Source organism: Panicum virgatum, chromosome 3K, assembly GCF_016808335.1.
Source record: "Panicum virgatum strain AP13 chromosome 3K, P.virgatum_v5, whole genome shotgun sequence".
Taxonomy (NCBI): domain Eukaryota; kingdom Viridiplantae; phylum Streptophyta; class Magnoliopsida; order Poales; family Poaceae; genus Panicum; species Panicum virgatum.
In genome coordinates this window covers 42575146-42595539 of record NC_053138.1, presented here as the reverse complement: position 1 = coordinate 42595539, position 20394 = coordinate 42575146, and the positions used below count along the sequence as shown (strand labels likewise).

General features: G+C 46.9%; 1 protein-coding gene across 1 annotated transcript; it reads right to left on the bottom strand.

Moving 5' to 3' along the window:
* Positions 1–16918: 16918 nt before the first annotated feature.
* LOC120700928 (zinc finger BED domain-containing protein RICESLEEPER 3-like) lies at positions 16919–18932 on the bottom strand. The gene is made up of 3 exons (XM_039985125.1): positions 18668–18932; positions 18039–18427; positions 16919–17875 (listed from the first exon to the last, which is right to left on the bottom strand). The coding sequence occupies exons 1-3, from the start codon at positions 18930–18932 to the stop codon at positions 16919–16921; spliced, it is 1611 nt and encodes a 536-aa protein (XP_039841059.1).
* Positions 18933–20394: the final 1462 nt, after the last annotated feature.

Below are 20394 nucleotides of genomic sequence, written 5' to 3'. Positions count from 1 at the left end.
TTCGAATACGGTCGGAAAATATTCGAACCATTTACATCCTAGCTACTCCATGCCGTAGACTAGACGGCTAGACGCCGACGACCCTGTCTTTACAGTGTAGTGGATGTTTGGAGGTACTCGTAGGAGTAGGCTGGTAGCGGTTGCAGTGGGTTTGGATACAGACGGATGAAAAGGTTAGAACATATTCATAGTCTTTTTTATTCTAAGATCATCTCCAAGAGTTTTTTATATTTTTTTCCAAATCTTGTTGTTTGCTAACTTTCCAAATAGGTACAGAGAAGCAAAAGTAAATCTATCTCCAAGAGTTCCTCATTTTTACTCCTCAAAAATAAAAAGTTGTGGCCCACGAGCTTAACATGTCCATTGCGCTTCGTGCAGTGCTGGTCGCGCTGGTCGAGCCAGTATCCACCTTGGCATTGTTGTAGCTATGGCGGCAACCAAAGACCTCGCCGCAGCAGGGCGCCACGACCCGGCACCCGCGCCTGTAATGCTCGCAGCTTCAGTCCCCGGAAGAAAACTGAGCAGACCAGGTTAATTTACTACTTCATTCATCTGCAACAAAGAGTGCTCTGTCTCGATGGATGGAATCCATCGCCTTTGCTTGCTTGCTTACCCATGGTGCACCGCCCCGGACTCCATCCGGACGCGCGTTGCCAGCACCGGTATGGTTCCTTCCTTTCCCTCGCGCCAGAGGGAAGTGTTGGGATCTTTGGACCGATCACCAGACAGAGTGAATACTCTTCGAACAAAGGTTAGAACACTAGAGCACGAATTGTACAATAGAAATTGCACTATAGCCAGTACAAAATGTTCCAACCCGTACAACGTTGGGTGGGAGGGGGTATTTATACCCCCAACCTTATTACATCTTTCCAGAAATGCCCCTGCGATCCCCACGAAGGTCAAGAGGTTACAACAGGGGTATTTTGTAATTTCCCTAGGTTGGACAGTCCGACTTGGATACTCCTACCCGGATCATGTGTTTTTTTGCCCCTTGGGAACCTTCGGTAGCGGTCCTTGACAAGCTTCGTGTGGCGCCGCCTTCATCGCTAGCCATTCTTGAGTCGCCCGCCGCACCCGAAGGTTTTTGTCATAACCTTCGAGAGTGTGGACCTCCGGGTTCTGTGATGTTCGACAACCTTTAGCGACGACCTTCGACAAGCTTCGAGGGACTTCACCTTCATCATTTTTCGCCTCTGCGCTTCCCGAAGCATCCTGGCGACTCAGGATTCCATCTTCTGGCGCCGAACTTCGACGAACTGTTCGATGCTTCGTCATCTTCGAAGAACCTTCGGGTTGATGCTTCGTCATCTTCGCTGAAGCTTCGGCATAACCTTTGGGGACCTTCGGGAACCTTCGGTACTCCTTCATGTCACGCCACCTTGGGGAGGAGGCAATCCCCAACAGTAGCCCCTCGCGGGCGAGGTCCGACTCCGGCCGGTCGAACTCTCGAAAAAACAAAGATCGGTCAAGACATTTGTGCAAAAGCTTCTCCCCCGAAGGTCGGAGGTGGGCGAGACCTGAAGGTGCGTTGTTTACACGTGTCGCGGTCTGATTTGCCGTCATTCTGACTTCTCCTCGTTTTTACCGTTGTGTGAACAGTGTGAAGTTACCCCCTATAAAAGGGGGCGGGGATGACAGGTCGCTTTCACGCTCTTACTCCTTACGAACTTTCGCCCGCTTGTCGAATTTTGACACGCGGCGCTTTCTGATTCATCCCAGTCTTCGGGTTGTGAAAGCGACCTGTTCCGTCCCATTCTTCGCGGCGGTTGTGGAAAGGGAAGGATTGTTCTGCTAAGTCTTTGTGAGTTTTCGCTTCGACTTTTTGCTGGGATCTTCGAGGTTTGTTCATTTCGATTCTGAACATTTGGTTTGTTTAGGGATGGCTCGGTTGAAGGTTACTGCAAGGCCAATTGGATCCGAGGACATCGAGCCTTCGGAAGAGGAGAGAAGGCAGTTGTCTGAGGGAGAGGAGGATTTGACCAACGTGGACGCTGATCCTTCGGAGCTGATGGGGTCCCGGGAGAAGCCTCCTGCTACTCTCATTTTTGGTCAGTCATGGGCGACCCGAGAGTTGGTCGAGAGTTATGTGCAGAAAGGGTATTTTGGCCCCGGAGTTTGCCGTGCCCCTGGTGATGAGATTACACCGGACCCTCGCGATAGAGAGTGTGTTGTGTTCCGGGACTTCTTTTCTGCCGGTCTGCGTTTCCCGCTGGACCCCGTTTTTCCGAAGATTCTGGCCCGATTTGGTCTTCGGATGCACCATCTTACCCCCAACGCCATCGTGCAGCTGTCGAAGTTCTTTTGGGCGGTCAAAACCTTCGATGGGCCGGTTAGCGTGGATGCTTTCTGTAGACTCTACGAGATGCATCCATAGACGCGGAAGGTTTCTTTTGGCGAAGATCCACAAGTATATTCTGCTCAGAGTGGGTGCTGTTCATTCCACCCAAGGAGGACCAACAAGACCCAAGGGATCGACAGAATAGAGCTATCTTATTGCCAGAAGAACAAATGGGAAGATGATTGGGAGCAGTACTGGTTTTATGCCAAGATTGGTTTTCCTAGTGTTGATTCTTCGGGGGGAGTCTCCTATCCCCTTGCCTCGAAGGTTGTGGAGTTCAAACATACTCCCAAGGCAGACTTCCGGAGGACAGCAGCCGGCTACAAGGAGTGCTGCTCCGTGTTTGTTTCTGCGACGCATGTCGTGAACGGTCGGGATCTGATTGAAGAATACCTGGCCGCGAAGGTCTGGCCGTTGACGAGGGATTGGTTACCAGGGGCTTTTTCGAAGGTTCAAGTTAATGGCTTGAAAGATAAGCTTCCTTTCCCATATTTTGGCTTGCAGAAACCCGAAGGTGTTTCTGACGATATGATCGTCGAAGAGATCGAGCAGGAGGCAGTTGCTATTGCTGGTCCTTTTTGTCGAAGGAGCGTGACTCATTTGAGGCTATTTGCTTCGAGAAGGTTAGAGTGAACTGGAGTTTTCTGAAGATGTGCGTTTCGTATGGCCCCCGCGAGGCTCCTCGTGAGAGGAAAAGGGGGGCAAATACTTCTGCGCCCTTTGCGAGGTTATCCGAAGGTCCGACCGCCAAGAAGGCTAAGAAGGCTGAGCCCGTTGTTTCTCAGTCTGCGAGGGCTCCGAAGGTAGTTGCTGAGAAACCTTCGGGCACCTCCAGGATCAGGCCTGCGGCGGGCGCGGCGAAAGATTCAAGGGAGAAAGGTATCTTTCCTTGCGGTTACTCTTTTCATATTGCTAGGGAGGATTTGGGTAGCGATGCTTTTATGCGGGAGCTTCGCGCTACGAAGAGTAGCGTTCCCTGGCGCTCGCGCACTAGTGAAAGGGTTCACCTTTATCTTGATCAATTTGGTTCGTTCCGTGCAGAGCCAGATACTGTAGGTGCTGTCTTGACGGCAGTGCAAAGGGGGGGGGTAAATCTTCCCTTCGCGTTGTGAATCTTCTGGACGAGGAAAGTGACGAGGAGGCACCTTCGGTTCTCGCGAAGGTTCAGCCTAAGAGAGTTGTGGAGCACCGCCCCCGGCTCTTGCTTGAAGAGAAGTTATCCCCAGAGAAGGATGATGACAGGGATGGGGGGAAGGATATTCCCACTGGAGGATCCCAGGGTGCTGACGGGAAGAATGATCTCATGGAGGCCCCGAAGGATTCAATTGCTTTTTAGGTTGGCGAAGACGACAAGGCCCAAGGGACCGCGGGGGCTGGTGTCCACTTGGTTGAAGCGAAAGATCGTTTTTCTGAACTAGGTACCTTCTCAATCTCTGGGCGCCTTGCTTTCCAAGGGCCTGACATTGACCCTTATCTTCGGTTCCCCCTTCAAGGAGATGTTGCAAGCGTGATGAAGGAGCTCGGGGATTTGCTGGAGCTGGAACCTTCGGAGGATGAGGCTGCTGGGGTCGCATCGAGGGACCAGCTAGCTCTCCCCGGGGATGTTGAGAATTTTGATGCTGAGGGTATGGCGCTCTGGCCTTGTCTTTTTTTAGGCCTTGTATTTTGTGTAGGTTTGTCATGTGTTTTGGCTTGTGTAGGTTTTATGAAGGGTTTAGGGATTTACGGGACCGGAAGTCTTGGCCGAATCACAGCGTCATTGTGCGCGAAGGTTTGTGACGAGTGTTGTTAATTTTTCTATGAATGGCGCTGTTGGTTTTAAACCTTGTTTTCTTTTCAGGCTTTGCTTGCCAGCCGCGCGGTTGTGGGTAGTGCGAGGAAGGATGAGCGTAATTTTCTTGCTCACTCTGCTGAAAAGGCTCGCCTGTTGGAGCGGATTAGCACTTTGGAGAAGGAGAACAAGGCTTTGGAGAACCTTCGCGGTTCTTTGACATCGGAGAATGGACTCCTGAAGGGGAGAGTGTCTGAACAGGAAGAGACCATTTCAAAGATGCAGGAGAAAATGAGTCTAGATGAAAGTGTTCTTGAGAACCTTTGTGGTGTGGTAGAGAGAGATGCCGCGAAGGTTGTTGACCTTTAAACGGAGGTTAGCCAGCTCAAAGACGATGTTGAGAGAAAAAATGTCAAGATCTCAGAGCTTGAGAAGGAGGTTGAGGAGGACCGCGTGATGTGGGAATCCGCCTCGCAAGACATCTTGAACAAGAGTGCCGCCATCCGCGAAGAATACAGCAAGGCTTTGGCATCTTTCGGTGCTGAGCCCTCGTCTTTCCCGGAGGACTCCGAATGTGGCGCGTCAGGGCTGTTCGATTGGCTGTTGGGTGAGTTTGAGGACTTGGGTCGGATTTTGGCCAGCGTGTTGAACAACACTGCGGTGATGACTTGTGAGAGTGTCATGGCTGTTTTGGCTCGCGAAGGTTACCGAGAGCTGGAAACAATTGGCGTGCGGGACTATGCCTTTCCAGATTATGCAGAGCTTGAGGAAGAGATTACGAAGGTTCAGCCTGTTAAAAAGGCTTTCCTTCGTAAATTTTGGAAGCTTTCTGGTCGTCAAGTGGTTCAGGAAGCTGCGCGACGGAGACTAGAGGAGGTTTGTTTTTCCTTTTACACTCTGCCTTCCCTTGTTGAACAAACTTGATTATGCTATTGACTGTTTTGATCCTTCTTCGCAGGTAAGGCGTGCTCGCGAAGCCGCGAAGGATGTTGTGGAGGAGGGTGCGCGTCTTGAAGATATCGCGGGAGGGTCCGTGGCTGGCGGAAGCTCCGGGGCTCTAACCGAGAGTGATGCTTCTCAGGTTTAGAGCCGCGACAACTTTGGTTAGGGGTTTTTGTGTGGTGGGGAGAGATCCAGACTTGTATAGCTACTCACTCGTTGTTTCTTGATTAGGCAATCGTGCCTGCCAACCATGCTCTTTACGCTCGACCACTGCGTATCCATGGCGGAGGTGTTATCGTGAGCGGGACGGATTGGGAACGTTTTAGTTTTGCTAATTCAGGTGCTAGTGTCGCTGAATTCTTGAGGTGGTTTGATGGTAGCCTCGTTTAGTACTTGGATTCGTGGATGCCTGACTTTGTTTTGGATCTGATTCATCCTTTGAGATGGCTTTAGCTTATATCTGTTTCATCCTTCGTGGTGGCTTTTGTTCTGGAACTGTTCCATCCTTCGAGATGGCTTTAGTTTATATGTGTTCCATCCTTCGTGGTGGCTCTTGTTCTGGAACTGTTCCATCCTTCGAGATGGCTTTTGTAGATCTCCGGAGGGTTAAGAGCTTTTTATTTCAAAAGCATCTCCCCCCTCCCAAGCTCTTGTTTCTGCGGGGTTTCATTGTTTTGAAGTGACGAAGTCTTTGGGAGGAAGGCTGCAATATTGTGCGGGAGCGTCTCCCCCCTCCCTTGCAGTCTTGCTCTAAAGACTTTGGTAGTTTGTACTTCGTTTTGGCCGAAGGCTTCTTGGCTTGTTTATTATGCACTTTGATTTTTAGCCGAAGGTTTCTTGGCTTCGACTCGTGTTTCGAGTCGACAGCCCCTTGGCTTTCTTGGTGTAAAGCATACACTTTAGTTTTTAGCCGAAGGTTTCTTGGCTTCGATTCGTGTTTCGAGTCGACAGCCCCTTGGCTTTCTTATTGTGTAGCATACACTTTGATTTTTAGCCAAAGGTTTCTTGGCTTCGACTCGTGTTTCGAGTCGACAGCCCCTTGGCTTTCTTAGTGTAAAGCATACACTTTAGTTTTTGGCCGAAGGTTTCTTGGCTTCGACTCGTGTTTCGAGTCGACAGCCCCTTGGCATTTTTTGTAGCGTACACTTTGATTTGTAGCCGAAGGTTTCTTGGCTTCGACTCGTGTTTCGAGTCGACTGCCCCTTGGCTTTCTTAGTGTATAGAATACACTTTGATTTTTAGCCGAAGGTTTCTTGGCTTCAACTCGTGTTTCGAGTCGACAGCCCCTTGGCTTTCTTAGTGTATAGAATACACTTTAAGATAAGTATGTATAGCTCGTTACGGTTACGAGTTGTACTGACTTAATTATTTTCAGCCTTGGTGCAAATGCGAAGATCGATGTTTGCGACCCTGTGGTTGCTTCGACATGAGACATTTTTCTGAAGGGAATTGTTCATATAATTTGGGGAATATACATAGGAACCGCCTCATTAAAAACCTCACCTCCGAATTGGAGTTCCCTTCTGTGAGGAAAAGAGTACGGTCCTAGACTCAAATGAAAGGAAAAATGACGCAAAGGTATGAGCTTGCTTTCTTGTCGCTCATCCTTTTACAACTTTTACCCTAGACCTGATACTTTTTGAGACTGTCAGCATTCCAGGAATGCTGCAGCTCGTTTCCTTCGATGTCCGCCAAGTGGTAAGATCCTGGCCTGTTGGAGTATAACACAATGTATGGTCCATCCCACTTGGATTGAAGCTTGCCGATGGTTTCTGCGTTTGGCTTTCTTCTTAGAACCCAGCCTCCTTCGGCAATTTCTCTGTTGGCTACTTTTTTGTTTTTCCACTTCCTTGTTTCTTCTTGGTATGCTTCTAAATTTTCCGAAGCTTGAAAGATGTCGAGTTCTGTGAGATCTGCTTCTATCGAAGGTTTGATGTTGTTTAGAACTCTGGCACTTTTGTGTTTGAGTTCTTCAGGGCTCATAGCTTCGGCTCCATACAGCAATCTGAATGGGGTAAATTTTGTTGCTCTGCATTCAGTTGTGTTATGGGACCAGATGACCTTCGGCAGTTCGTCTACCCATTTTCCTTTTTTCAGACCGAACATGCATTTTTTGATGGCGTTGAAAATTATGCCATTGGCTCTTTCCACGGCACCATTGGACTGAGGGTGATACACTGATGCAAACATGACCTTTGTTCCTACCGAGTGGCAGAATTCTCTGAACAGTTGAGAATCGAATTGCTTCCCGTTATCAACGATTAGTTCTTTTGGCACTCCGAACCTGCAGATTATGTTTAGCCAGAAGAATTTTCTGACTGCTTCGGAAGTGATGTTCACTAGTGGTTTTGCCTCTATCCATTTTGTGAAGTACTCTACTGCAACCACAGCATATTTGTAGTTGCCTTGAGCTGTTGGTAGTGGACCGACCAAGTCCATGCCCATCTTTGGAATGGCCACGCGCGGAGGTATGAGTTGTATTGGTTGCGAAGGTATGTTTGATTTGGGTGCCATCATTTGGCATCCTTCGCAAGTTTTGACTATTTTCTCAGCATCTTTCAATGCAGATGGCCAAAAGAATCCTTTCCTGAAGGCTTTGGCGACCAGAGGTCTTATGCCAATGTGAGATCCGCAAATTCCGGAATGTATTTCCTTCAGTAGTTCCTGACCTTCGGTCGTCGTTATGCACTTGAGCCAGGGGGCAACCACTCCAGACTTGTATAGTTCACCTTCGTACAAGGTGTAGCTTCTTGCCCTTTGGAACATTCTTTTTCCTACCTTTTCATCCGAAGGCTCGAAGTGTCCCCAAAGGTATGCCATGATTGGTGATCGCCAATCTTCGCTTGCTATGACGTTGACTTGTTTCGCTTTTTCTTGTTTTGTGGAAGGTTTTGTGATTTTCTCGTAAAAATGTCCAGAGGTAGTGGTTCTTTGCGAGTAGCAGCTTTTGCTAACTTGTCAGCTTCTTCGTTCTGGCTCCTTGGTATGTGAATGGCGGTGAAGCCTTTGAAATATTTCTCCATAGCTCTTACTGCATCCAAGTACATTTTCATTTCTGGCTTCTTCGCTTCTGACTCTTTTTCCACATGGTCGGTGATGACCTTTGAATCTGATTTGATGACAAAGTTTGGATGACCCAAGGCCTTTATTTTCCTGAGGCCTAGCAGCAGTGCTTCGTACTCTGTGGTGTTGTTTGTGCAGGGGTCTGGATCACTAAATTCGAGGCGCGCGGCGTATCTTAGCTTCGTACCCGAAGGTGACTGAATGATTGCCGCGACGCCAACTCCTTCGTTACACCATGCACCATCACAATGTACTGTCCAAGGTTCAATTGGTGCTTCTGTATCGAAGGTTGGCGAGGTCCAATCCACCACGAAGTCTGCCAGGACCTGGGATTTAATGACTGTTCTTTTCTCGATGTCAATGTAGTGCTCCGAAAGTTCTGAAGCCCACTTGCTTATTCTTGCAGAAGCTTCTCTGTTATGAAAGAGGTCATGCAGTGGTTGGTCAGTAATTGCTACTATTTTATGACATTCGAAGTAGTGTCTCAATTTTCTTGATGCCATGACAACAGCATAGGCAATTTTCTCTAGCTCAGAATAGAATAACTTTGAACCGGAGAGTGCCTCTGAAGCGAAGTATATAGGCAGTTGTTTTTTCCGACCTTCGATTGTTCTTTCCACCACCAGGGCTGCACTAACGGCTGTTTGTGAAGCAGACGTATATAGCAGAAGAGTTTCCTGGGGATTGGGTGAGGTCATCTTGGTCAAGTTTTCTAAGTAGTCCTTTAGTTCTCTGAATGCTTTCTTCTGTTCTTCTCCCCACTCAAACTTACTGGAGCTTCGGAGAGTTTTGAAGAATGAAGAGCTTCGGTCTGCTGATCGAGGGATGAATCTGTTCAGCGCTGCTATTCTGCCTGTCAGTTTCTGCACATCTCTTACAGATTGTGGCTCTTCCATATTTTGAAGTGCTCTGACTATGTCTGGGTTTGCCTCTATGCCTTTTGTTGAAACAAGGCATCCGAGGACTTTGCCTTTGTCTATTCCAAAGACGCATTTTTCAGGATTCAAACTTAGGTTTGCCTTCCGAAGGTTCGCGAAGGTTTCGGCCAGATCTGCCACATGTTTTTTTCTTTCTGCACTAGTGACCACTATGTCATCAACATAGGTCAACACATTTTTTTTGAGTTGAGGGCCCAGAACTTTTGAGGACATTCGTGAGAATGACTGTCCAGCGTTTTTCAAACCTTCGGGCATCCTGACGAAACAGTATGTTCCGAAAGGGGTTGTGAAACTGGTTTTTTCTTCATCTTCTCTTTTCATCCAGATTTGATGGTATCCGGAGAAGCAGTCTAAGAGTGACATCAATTGACTATTTGATGCATCGTCGACAACTTAGTCGATCCTTGGTAAGGGGAAGTCGTCCTTTCGACAGGCTTTGTTTAGATCAGTGAAATCTATGCACATTCTCCATTTACCATTTTTCTTTTTTACTGGCACAGTGTTGGCCAGCCAAGTGGGATACTTTACTTCTCTTATGACCTTCGCATCAAGAAGTCTTTGGACTTCTGCTTTAACTGCTGCGACTTTGTCGTTAGACATCTTGCGAAGCTTCTGCTTTTTGGGCTTTATCTTTGGGTCAATGTCCAGTTTGTGTTCTATGATGTCTCGGCTGACGCCGCGAAGGTCATTTGCTGACCAAGCGAAGACATCCTTGTTTTTGTTTAGGAACTCCAAGAGTTCGCGCTCTTCTTCTGGCTCGAAGGCCGCGCTGATTGTTACTTGCCGGTCCGGCAAGAACTTGTCAAGTGGTACTTTTTTTACTTTGTACTCTTGTTGGAATGTTTCTTCTTTGTCCCTTTTTGGCTCTTTTAGTGGCGGGGTTTTTTGTCAGCTTCGACCAAATGGACGTTTCTTTGTCCGGGAGCGACACCCCGCTCAATATCTCTGGCCAATTGTTGGTTGCCTCGGACTGTGATTACTCCTTTGTTTGCAGGCATTTTCATGCACAGATACAGCTGATGGACGATTGCCTCAAATTTGTTGATGAGGCCACGGCCAAAGATTGCATTGTATGGGTAATTCATTTCCACAACATCGAACGTGATGGATTCGGTCTTTGGGTTTGAGAGATCTCCGAAGGATACCGGAAGGGTTATCTTTCCAAGGGCGTTCACTCGTTTGCCCCCGAAGCCATTGAGCGGGATGTCCACTGGCTGCAGAAGGTTACGGTCGATGTTCATGCGGTCGAAGGTACTTGAAAAGATGATGTCTGCGGAGCTTCTCGTGTCAACCAGAATTTTACCGATTGTCCAGCCTTGTATATTGGCTTCGATAACTAGTGCATCTGTGTGGGGGAAGCTGAGCAGGTTTACATCTTCTTCAGAAAACACTATGGGCATGTGAGACCATTGCGTTTTCTGAATGGGTCCATCCACCATGATGGAATGAACTTGTCGAAAGTAGTTTCTTCTTTGTTTTTTGTTCTCGAATTCTAGAGATGATCCTCCGGATATTGGCATTATCCTGCCGAAGGTTGGTAGTGCTGCAGGCTGGGCATTTTGGTTAGTTTGGTTTTCTTGCTTGAGTGGGGGGCCTGGCGGTGGTGGGGGCAGCTCTTCTTGAGTTGCTTGAGCTGTGGGCGGGGGAGGTTGCCAGTTGATGGGATATGAGTTATAGCCGAAAGTTGGCATTGTTTGGAAAGGAGGGTTAAAAGTTGGTTGCGGAGGTTGGAATTGCAGTGTTTGCTAGGCAGGCCAGCTGGTATGCGCTACGAGCTTGGCATTCTTTTCAGCTTCCATTCTTTCGAGTGTCCTTTTCTTTTTAGGACACTGATTAGTTCTATGGCCAGCATCTTCCCCATATAAGTGACAGAACAATTTCTGCGGGCCCTGTGAAAGTCCGCGGCCTCGGCCTCTTCCTTTCCCTCGGCCCCTGTTGGACCTGCCCCTTTGATGATGTTCTTTGGAGTTGCTGTTGTCATGTTCCTTCGGGGATTGTGTGGGTGGTGGGATTATGTAAGGATCGAATTCTTCTGGTTGATCCATATCTTGCGAAGGTTCAACAGGGAGTATGTACTGATTCTGCTGGTTGGTGTTTGTTTGATTATTTTGTTGCCACCTCAACTGTTGCCTCATTAACTTTCTTTGTTCGACCCTACGCTTGTGGTCTGCTTCAGACTTTGCGTATTTCTCTACCTCCGCATACAATTCTGATAGACTTCTTGGAGGCTCTCTGTCGAGGTGGGATGCCAATTGGCTTGGGAGGAGACCTTAGATGAATATTGCTATTCTGTCTTTCTCAGAGAAGTTTGGAGTTTGCACTTTTTTCTGCACAAATCTCTAAGGTATTCGGGTAGTGGCTCTCTGTCCATCTGTATGCAGCTGAATTGTTGCAAGGTGTTGATGGATAATTTTTTGAAGACTTGAAAGTCTTGCTTGAGTTTTTTCTTGAGCTGCATCCAACTTTGAATTGAGAGGGGTTGAATGTAGGAGTACCAATTTGCGACTGGACCTTCGCATGCCATGACAAAGGATTTTGCCATGATGGGATCATCTCCGCCGGCTGAGGCGATTGTAGCTTCGTAAGTCATTATGAATTGTGCGGGGTCGACTGATCCATCATATTTTGGGAGTTGAACTGGCTTGTAGCCGTATGGCCAGGATGTTCGCTGCAAGGAAATTGACAGCGGTGATGTTGGGTCGAATGGAGGGCTTGGTTGGAAATGTTGATCTTGATATGTTTGAGTTGTCAGGCGAAGATGTTGACCTTCATGATGTCTGGAATGTTCAGCAACTTCGTGGGTGTTTGGGGGTTCTTGTGGTTGCCCAACTTCTTCCTGCATTTTCTGGACTTCTGCTTGCATTTCTGCAACTCTGCGTTTTGCTTCAGCTAGCCTCTGAGCTTGCTCGGCTGCTCTCTTTTTGGTTGCCAGTTGACTGGCCAGATGAGCTTTCTTCATTTCTAGTGCGCGAAGCTGAAGGTTGAGCTCATGGTGCGCGTTTTGTTCGAGCTGGTCATCTTCGAGCTGGGAGAGGTTGTTTAGTGTTTCAGTTTCGGTTGTTGTTGTTGCTGCTGTTGCTGCTTTTTTGCCTGTTGCCGCGGCCTTTTTGCCTGAATAGCACGTTCTGCTTGGACACGCTTTTCTTTCTCAGCCAGCTGGGCAGGAGTTGGTTCGATTGGAGTAGATTGTCCGATGGGGACTTCGTGAAGGTTTGAACCTTCGAGGTTAGGAACGCCCTGGTTGGTGGTTTTTTTCTTTGTGGAGCCATCGTAAGGTGATTTTCGAGCTAAGAACACGGGTGGCTTCAGTCCCCGGAAGAAAACTGAGCAGACCAGGTTAATTTACTACTTCATTCATCTGCAACAAAGAGTGCTCTGTCTCGATGGATGGAATCCATCGCCTTTGCTTGCTTGCTTACCCATGGTGCACCGCCCCGGACTCCATCCGGACGCGCGTTGCCAGCACCGGTATGGTTCCTTCCTTTCCCTCGCGCCAGAGGGAAGTGTTGGGATCTTTGGACCGATCACCAGACAGAGTGAATACTCTTCGAACAAAGGTTAGAACACTAGAGCACGAATTGCACAATAGAAATTGCACTATAGCCAGTACAAAATGTTCCAACCCGTACAATGTTGGGTGGGAGGGGGTATTTATACCCCAACCTTATTACATCTTTCCAGAAATGCCCCTGCGGTCCCCACGAAGGTCAAGAGGTTACAACAGGGGTATTTTGTAATTTCCCTAGGTTGGACAGTCCGACTTGGATACTCCTACCCGGATCACGTGTTTTTTGCCCCTTGGGAACCTTCGGTAGCGGTCCTTGACAAGCTTCGTGTGGCGCCGCCTTCATCGCTCGCCATTCTTGAGTCGCCCACCGCACCCGAAGGTTCTTGTCATAACCTTCGAGAGTGTGGACCTCCGGGTTCTGTGATGTTCGACGACCTTTAGCGACGACCTTCGACAAGCTTTGAGGGACTTCACCTTCATCATTTTTCGCCTCCACGCTTCCCGAAGCATCCCGGCGACTCAGGATTACATCTTCTGGTGCCGAACTTTGACGAACTCTTCGATGCTTCATCATCTTCGAAGAACCTTCGGGTTGATGCTTCGTCATATTCGCTAAAGCTTCGGCATAACCTTTGGCGACCTTCGGGAACCTTCGGTACTCCTTCATGTCACGCCACCTTCGGGAGGAGGCGATCCCCAACAGGAAGCGACTCACGGCGGTGGCGAGGGCCGGGCGCCGCTCGCTAGGCAGCGGAAGGCCAGTGGACTCTGGGAGACGTTCCCGCCAGCCCGTTTGAGCAGAGTGTGCTGGGTGATGGCCCAGATGGCACATGGTTAGGGCAAAGCGAAGGTTATGTTAGCACATAGTTACGACTGCAAGTACCAAGAAAATGAGATACCGGAGAGAATGCCCCGCACTGGAGAACATCTAGTCTCGTTACATCTTTACATGAACTCCTACACCGAATGCGAACGTCGGGGAGTGCACTAATCCCAACACCGCTATTACGACGGACGGACAGGACTATCACCACATGTCGTCTACCCCAATCACACCATAGAGCACGGTCATATTCGAAAAATCCCACATACCCGAGCACCACGCCCGTGTATGAAGTCACTACCCTAGCGTTCCCGGGTCTATCATCCTTCGAATGGACAAGTAAAATAATAGAGCAATTCCAAAAACACAACAAACCGATATCCAAACCCGGATCATTTGGCCTATGAAAATGATCGGATGCTCTAGCCTAAGAGGAGAAGAGGGTGAATTAGGTACTCAAAAACTTAGCCTATGGCTCCAACTAGTTTGTACATTAAAATTGAATTATTGCATGCTATCTAGATGTGCAACTACAGTTCATCTAGTATGAAACCCTCACCCCAAAAGAGTTTAGCAACCTACAGCCAATCCTATCAAGATACTACTCTATGAAAGTAAAGGCACACACATTACAATATGAAATGCAGAAACTTAAATAGGAGGGATGAGAGGAAGCAAACTCTCAACACGAGGATATATCTCATGGTTCGGATCGCCACAAAGGCGCCCCTACATCCACGTTGTTGAAGCACTCACGAAGAGTATTGCTTCCTGGCAATTAAGTCTCTTCCGTGAACACAATCGCGGTCACCTTGATCCCGCTTTCCACTAAGAAGCTTGTCCACAAAGGAGGGGGGTCTCCACGTCACCCGTACAAGGTTGTCGTTGCCGCTCCACACCAAGCCGGAGGGTCGATGACGTGCCGGCGAGCCACCAATGCTCCAAGGTGCCGGCGCACCAAGATACAAGTATGGTTCACTCTAGAACCAAAACACAATGCAATAACACATTGCTCTCTCACTCACTTAGGAGCTAACCTAGCACTAACACTCACAAAGTTTGTGCTAAGGACTAAAAATTTGATCACTAAGCTCTTGGATGGCTTGGAGGTGTTCTTGGGTGTATGTGTGGTGTCTTGAAACTCCAGCAATCTTGAAATGGTAAGGGGAACACATATATATAGGCCTCAAACTTGAACTAGCCATTTGGATCCGTTGGGCACTTTTCTGCGTGGGCATCGGAACTTCTGGTGCTAGGGCATCGGTTCTTCCAGTCATACACAGACTGATTCTAGCCGTTGGCATCTCTGACACAGCTGCAGCAACTTCTAGGACCATCGGTTAAACCGATGCTTGGGCGTTGGTTCTTCCGGTGATACAGGATCTTCTCGTAGCCGTTGCACTTGATAATTCCTTGGTGATGTCATTGCACCGACACTTGCTCCGATGGGGCATTAGTTCTTCCGGTGCTGAAGGCTTGGCTGCTGCGCACTTGACATCGTCTCTAGACAATAGTATGTTGAATGTACCGATGCCTGTCTCTGATCCGTCGGTTAAACCGGTGCCTAAAAGCTGTCTTCATTTGATCCCTTCTAGCCCTAAAATTTGCACCGATACTTGAGCGTTGGTTTATCCGGCAACCATCGGATGCACCGATGGTGGGGCATCGGTTTAATCGGTGCAGCTGACTCTGCATCTTTCGTCCAATTCGTCACGGCAATCATTTGGATCCTTGAAATATATTCCATCTCTGGATTGTAACTATGCTTTTGCACCTCTACGACTGATTGGACTAGTCATCTCGACGGTGGATTGAACATTTGCGTCTTGACGGTAGTTTGGACATTTTGAATTATATCCATGGGACCTAAAAACTCCTACAAATATGATCTCACAAACCTGTTAGTCTCATTGATTATGTTGTTACTCAATCACCAAAATCACAAATAATGGTCTAAATTGGGTCATGTTCCTTATAGCCTAACCATATCCTTAGCATAACTCATGAATAAACGAAGCATGGATTGATAAACATCGAACCATGGCAAAGCTCTATATTATGAATAGAAAGCTGACAATTAGAATACAAAGCCATACGGAGAGCCAAGGATTACTCGCCGACTCTGAGGACGACTTGATTCGCTAAAGAAGAACTAGCCTAGCTCCACTACCTAAGCTAAGAGCAAGAGAGAGCCACCTTAGAGAGATTGGTGAAATGGGGTGTGTGTGTGTTGAGAGATTTGGAGAGGCTTATTTATACTAGTGGAGACCGATTCCCGCCAAATGCATATATGAAAGGTAATCAGGAGACTTGGTGGCTACTCCATCTTGAAATGCACGTGGACACATATACCAGGTTTTGGGCGACCCCAGGTGGAGGCTCCCCTGGCTTGTCCCCTCACAAACCTGGCGAGCAGCGAGATGAGGGGGGCGAGCTAAGGGAGAGCTGACGCTCGGAGGGTGGACGGGACAGGACGTGGTAGGGGCTCGATGCATGGCTCGGCCGGCCGGCCTCAACCGCGCTAGGGGGAGGGAGAGGGGATTTGGAGGGGGCAGGATCAGGCTAGCACCCACAGCAGTTTGGGCTGTTGGGGTGAGTGGCGCCGGCCTGTAGGCATGGTTGGGCGACGGGGGAGTAGGAGAGGTGAGTGGCTAAGGGGAAAAATGAAAGAAAGTCAAGAGTCTGATTGCAAACACAAAATTTTCTCAAATTTCTTTATAGCAACTTAAAAATATGTGAATATGAAAGGTGCCCAAAATGAAAAGTTCTACAAGATTATTTTCAGGCCAAAACTTATTTGAGTTATGGTTTAAAAGATAATTTAAATTTCTTACCACTAAAATTTGAACTCCTATTTATTTAATTTGTTTAAATTTTGAATTTGAAAAAGCTCTTTTAAAAAACTTGTATGGAGCAAAAATATAAATGTGTTTTTATACTAAGTTTTTTATGACAAGATGAGCATAAAAATATAGGACTCTGCTATCGGGTACCCTAGGTACTGAATATAGCTTGCCAAACGGGCCGCACGGCACGGCACGACACGGCTGGCACGGGCACATTTGGCACGGGCAGCATTCCGTGCCATGCCGTGCTAGCCCACGTGCTGACCTCCAGGCCCGGGCACGGCTCCTGGAGGCCATAGGCGTGTCGTGTCGTGCCCCTGGCACGCCGTGCCATCCAAGCACGGCTTACCAGAGAACCTTCTTCAAACATGATCAAGTTCATCAAAGAAATTCAAAGACAATTCAACACTACAATAGATTCTCAAATTCAGCAAACAACGACAAAATTCAAAGGAGAGTTAAATTTATTGGAGCTGTTTTAAGTGCTGCCTCATTAAAAACCTTTGTAGGGAAAAACTCTCACCTCGAGAGAAAACCCTACAAAGGAAAAAAGAGTACAACCAGCTCAAAGTTCAAGTTCTTAAGTGTCCATTACAAGCCAAAGTTCAACTTGGAACAGCCTCCAAGGGGTACATAAATGGGTTACACTGCCACTCAGGCACAACTCCAGCTCCTTGTCTTCATCATCATGCTCCAGCTCCAGCCGAATTGTTGTCGTCATCAAGGAACAGATCCTGAAATGCCGCCTCCAGCTCCTTGTCTTCCACGGTGTGTTGCATCCTTGCATCGCCTTGCTCCCAGTCTTTCAGGAGTGCTAGCATCTCCGCCATGTCAGATCCCAAGCTTCTACGTCGCTCCTCAACGATCCTGCCAGTGGTGCTAAAAGCAGACTCTGAACTAATAGTAGAAATAGGAACAGTGAAGATGTCTTTAGCCAAGATGGATAAAACAGGATAAGTTAGTTTGTGATCTCGCCACCAAGATAAAACACTCCAGTCCTCATCAAAAAAGTTAACTGTGTCACTGTCAAGGTAGCTAGTTAGCTCAGAGCCAGCAAGAGATGAACCTGCTTGTGCTGCCTGGAGTAAAGCACTAGCAGATGAACCTCTCCTGGACAAAGAGGCAGCACTAGCACTAGAACAAGAACCAGTAGCACCAGAACCAAACCCAAGCATAGAATGAACCAAAGATTCAGAACTCAAGTTACCAGACCTACCGTCATCATAAGCAAATATCTTACCCCATGAATACTTCTTCTTACCAGTAGTGACTGGTTGAGTAGGCCTCTGCACTCTCATTGAACCAAACTTAGTTTCATATTTTTTGTAAATCTCAGACAGTTCAGCTCTTACCTCAGTTAAATAAGAGGAGTAATCAATATCATTGAATCTAGATAGTAGTCTAAGCACACTGGTAAAACCCTTTATCTTAGCCCTTGGATCCAAAATAAATGCAAAGGAGTACAACATAGGTATATCAGACCAGTAGGCTAGAAACTTATCTTTCATGGGGTTAACAACAAACCTTAGATCATTATCAAACTGGTACTCATTCAAATGACTAGCAATCTCAAAACCATGATGCAAGATTAATGGAGAGGTTGGATAATAAACACCAGATAGAACAACTGTGGAATCATGAAACTGTTCAAGGAAAGAAAGTATTTTTTTCAGCAATATCACAATGCTTATTAGTTAGCAGAGACTCACCATCCTTCAAAGGGTAATTAGTGGTGATCCACACAGAAAATGTCTCTCTATGTGGGATTAAATGCTTAAGCATGAGATAAGTTGAGTTCCATCTAACATCCATATCCAAATCAAATTTTCTAGGCCTAACACCCATAGCAATGCAATAACTCTTGTAGGCAGCAATGCGTTGATTAGATGCATTCAAGAATGATATAGCAGTTCTAAAGTTAGTCAACATATCCTTGAATGAATCAAGTCCAGACATAACTATCAGATTAATAATATGGCAAGCACATCTCTGATGCAACAGTAAAGAACCAACATAACCAGATAGCAAAGGAGTTAATTGTCCCATGGCTTTAGTGTTTGCAGATGCATTATCAAGAGTAATAGAAAATATCTTATCAGATATGCCATAATCAGATGCAACACAAGCAACACGTTCAACAATACTTTCAGCATTGTGTGAGCAATCGATTAACCTCATGCCAAGTATCCTTTTCTCTAATTGCCAATCAGAATTAATGAAATGAGCAACAACAGACAAATAATCTTCCTTGGCATTACCAGACTAGATATCAGATGTGAGAGCAACAGATGAAATAGTTTTTAAAGTGTCCACAAGTTTATCACGACGTTCAGTGAAGTATTTAATTAGATCCCTAGTTGTAGTTTGCCTAGAGCAAGGAGTAAACCTAGGATTGTGAGCAGTGGTAATGTAGTCATCGAATGCTTCTGACTCACCAAATCCTAAAGGCAGATCAAGTCTAGCAATAAGCCTAACCAATTGAACTCTAGCAACCTCAGGACTGTACTCCCAATTAGCAACAGATCCATCAGAATTGAACTGAAGCAAAGATTGAGCACCACTAGAATGGCGCCCTTTCAACACTGGACATTTAGGAATGTGCCTAGTCAAGTGTCCAGTGCCACCAGAGCTAAGACCATAGTAGAGTTTCTTGCAGTGCTTACACTTTGCACCGACTCTTACCTCCTTACCTCTCCTCATCTCTAAGATCTCTTCAAAGTGTTCCCAGACCGGAGAAGTGGACTTCCTCCTCCTCTTGTTGCCAGCCGTGCTCTGGGTCGGACAGGGCTCGAGTTCGACATCGATGACCGGCTTGGGTTGAGCCGCGGCATCATGGCCGGCGCCAGCACCGTTGCCTGCACCACTGTGGCGGAACCAGTTTGAATTACACCAGTTTGAGTGCACTAAACACCTAAACGCACCTTAATCGGTATAATCATTGGTCTGTCGGGTAATATCCCGAAGAAACCACTTGATATCGGATCGTAACAGAAGTATACATCCCGCACGAAGGCGAGTCAGAGATACAACAATTCCACAATATTTTACATCACATAGATAAGGAACATAAATTACATCAGAGTTTTGAGGCTAGCAAGCCGAAGCTTGAGCTTTTACAGTTTTATTTCAAAGAAAGAGGTTTCCCAGAAACAAACTATAGAGAAGAGGTCCTGCAGTGGAAAGTAAAACACAACTATATACAAACATTGTAGGGGTGATGTCATGATAAGCCCGAACACGACATCATTCATTCGAACCATAGCTGGTAGATGGTTCCCATTCCATTGACCAGCCAGCAGGTAAACCACTAGGCCAAGTTGAACTAGTGTTTTGGTCATCGGAAAGCATTCCTGAAAACATTATCAAAAGCAAGTCTGAGTATACTAATACTCAGCAAGACTGACCCGTCTAAGGGTATAACATAGCCCTTTAACTAGACATGAAAGGTTTGTGAAGGCTCTGAAGTTTTTTTTCCTGAAAAGCAATAAAGAGTAGATTCTTAAGGTCAAATTTTAGCTTTCAGATTCTAGTTGTATTAACCATTCTAGGCAAGCACCTATATACACAAACATGGTAGAGGATATTTGCATACAACAAAATTAAGTATCATCAAAGTTTCACTTCTTACTCTATGTGGCAAAGGGATCAAGCAGTCTCAATTTCCGCGAGAAACGGACGATTCTGAATCGAATTTCCAACCTTGCAAGGGTAAACCTAACACACACGCTTAGAGCACTGACAAGTCACTCCAAAGCAACCGTTTGCCTTTCATTCCGGTTCATGGACAGGGCCACTCTCCCTGGTTATAGCGAGCCCGACCCTCTCTGTAGCCGTGGATTGTTGCAACATATAATATATAACTTCTTATCTCTACAAGAGAATGGGGTAAAGTCGACTTGCCGGGCCGATCAGTTACTAGGCTTATCGCGTACCATATTTACGGCATATGGCTAGTACTTTCAAATGCTTAACCACCGCTACCACACACTGCGGCCTTATCAAGTTCATCAACATAGACGCACTTCAACAAATCTGCCCATGATCCTTATAGTGATTGCAGAAGGTAAACAATCAATTCCTATAAGCTTGCGAGTGACAGGCAATTACTCGACTTTTACCGGTCCTATTAGCGTAGCATCTAACTCGGACTCAGATCTAGTGT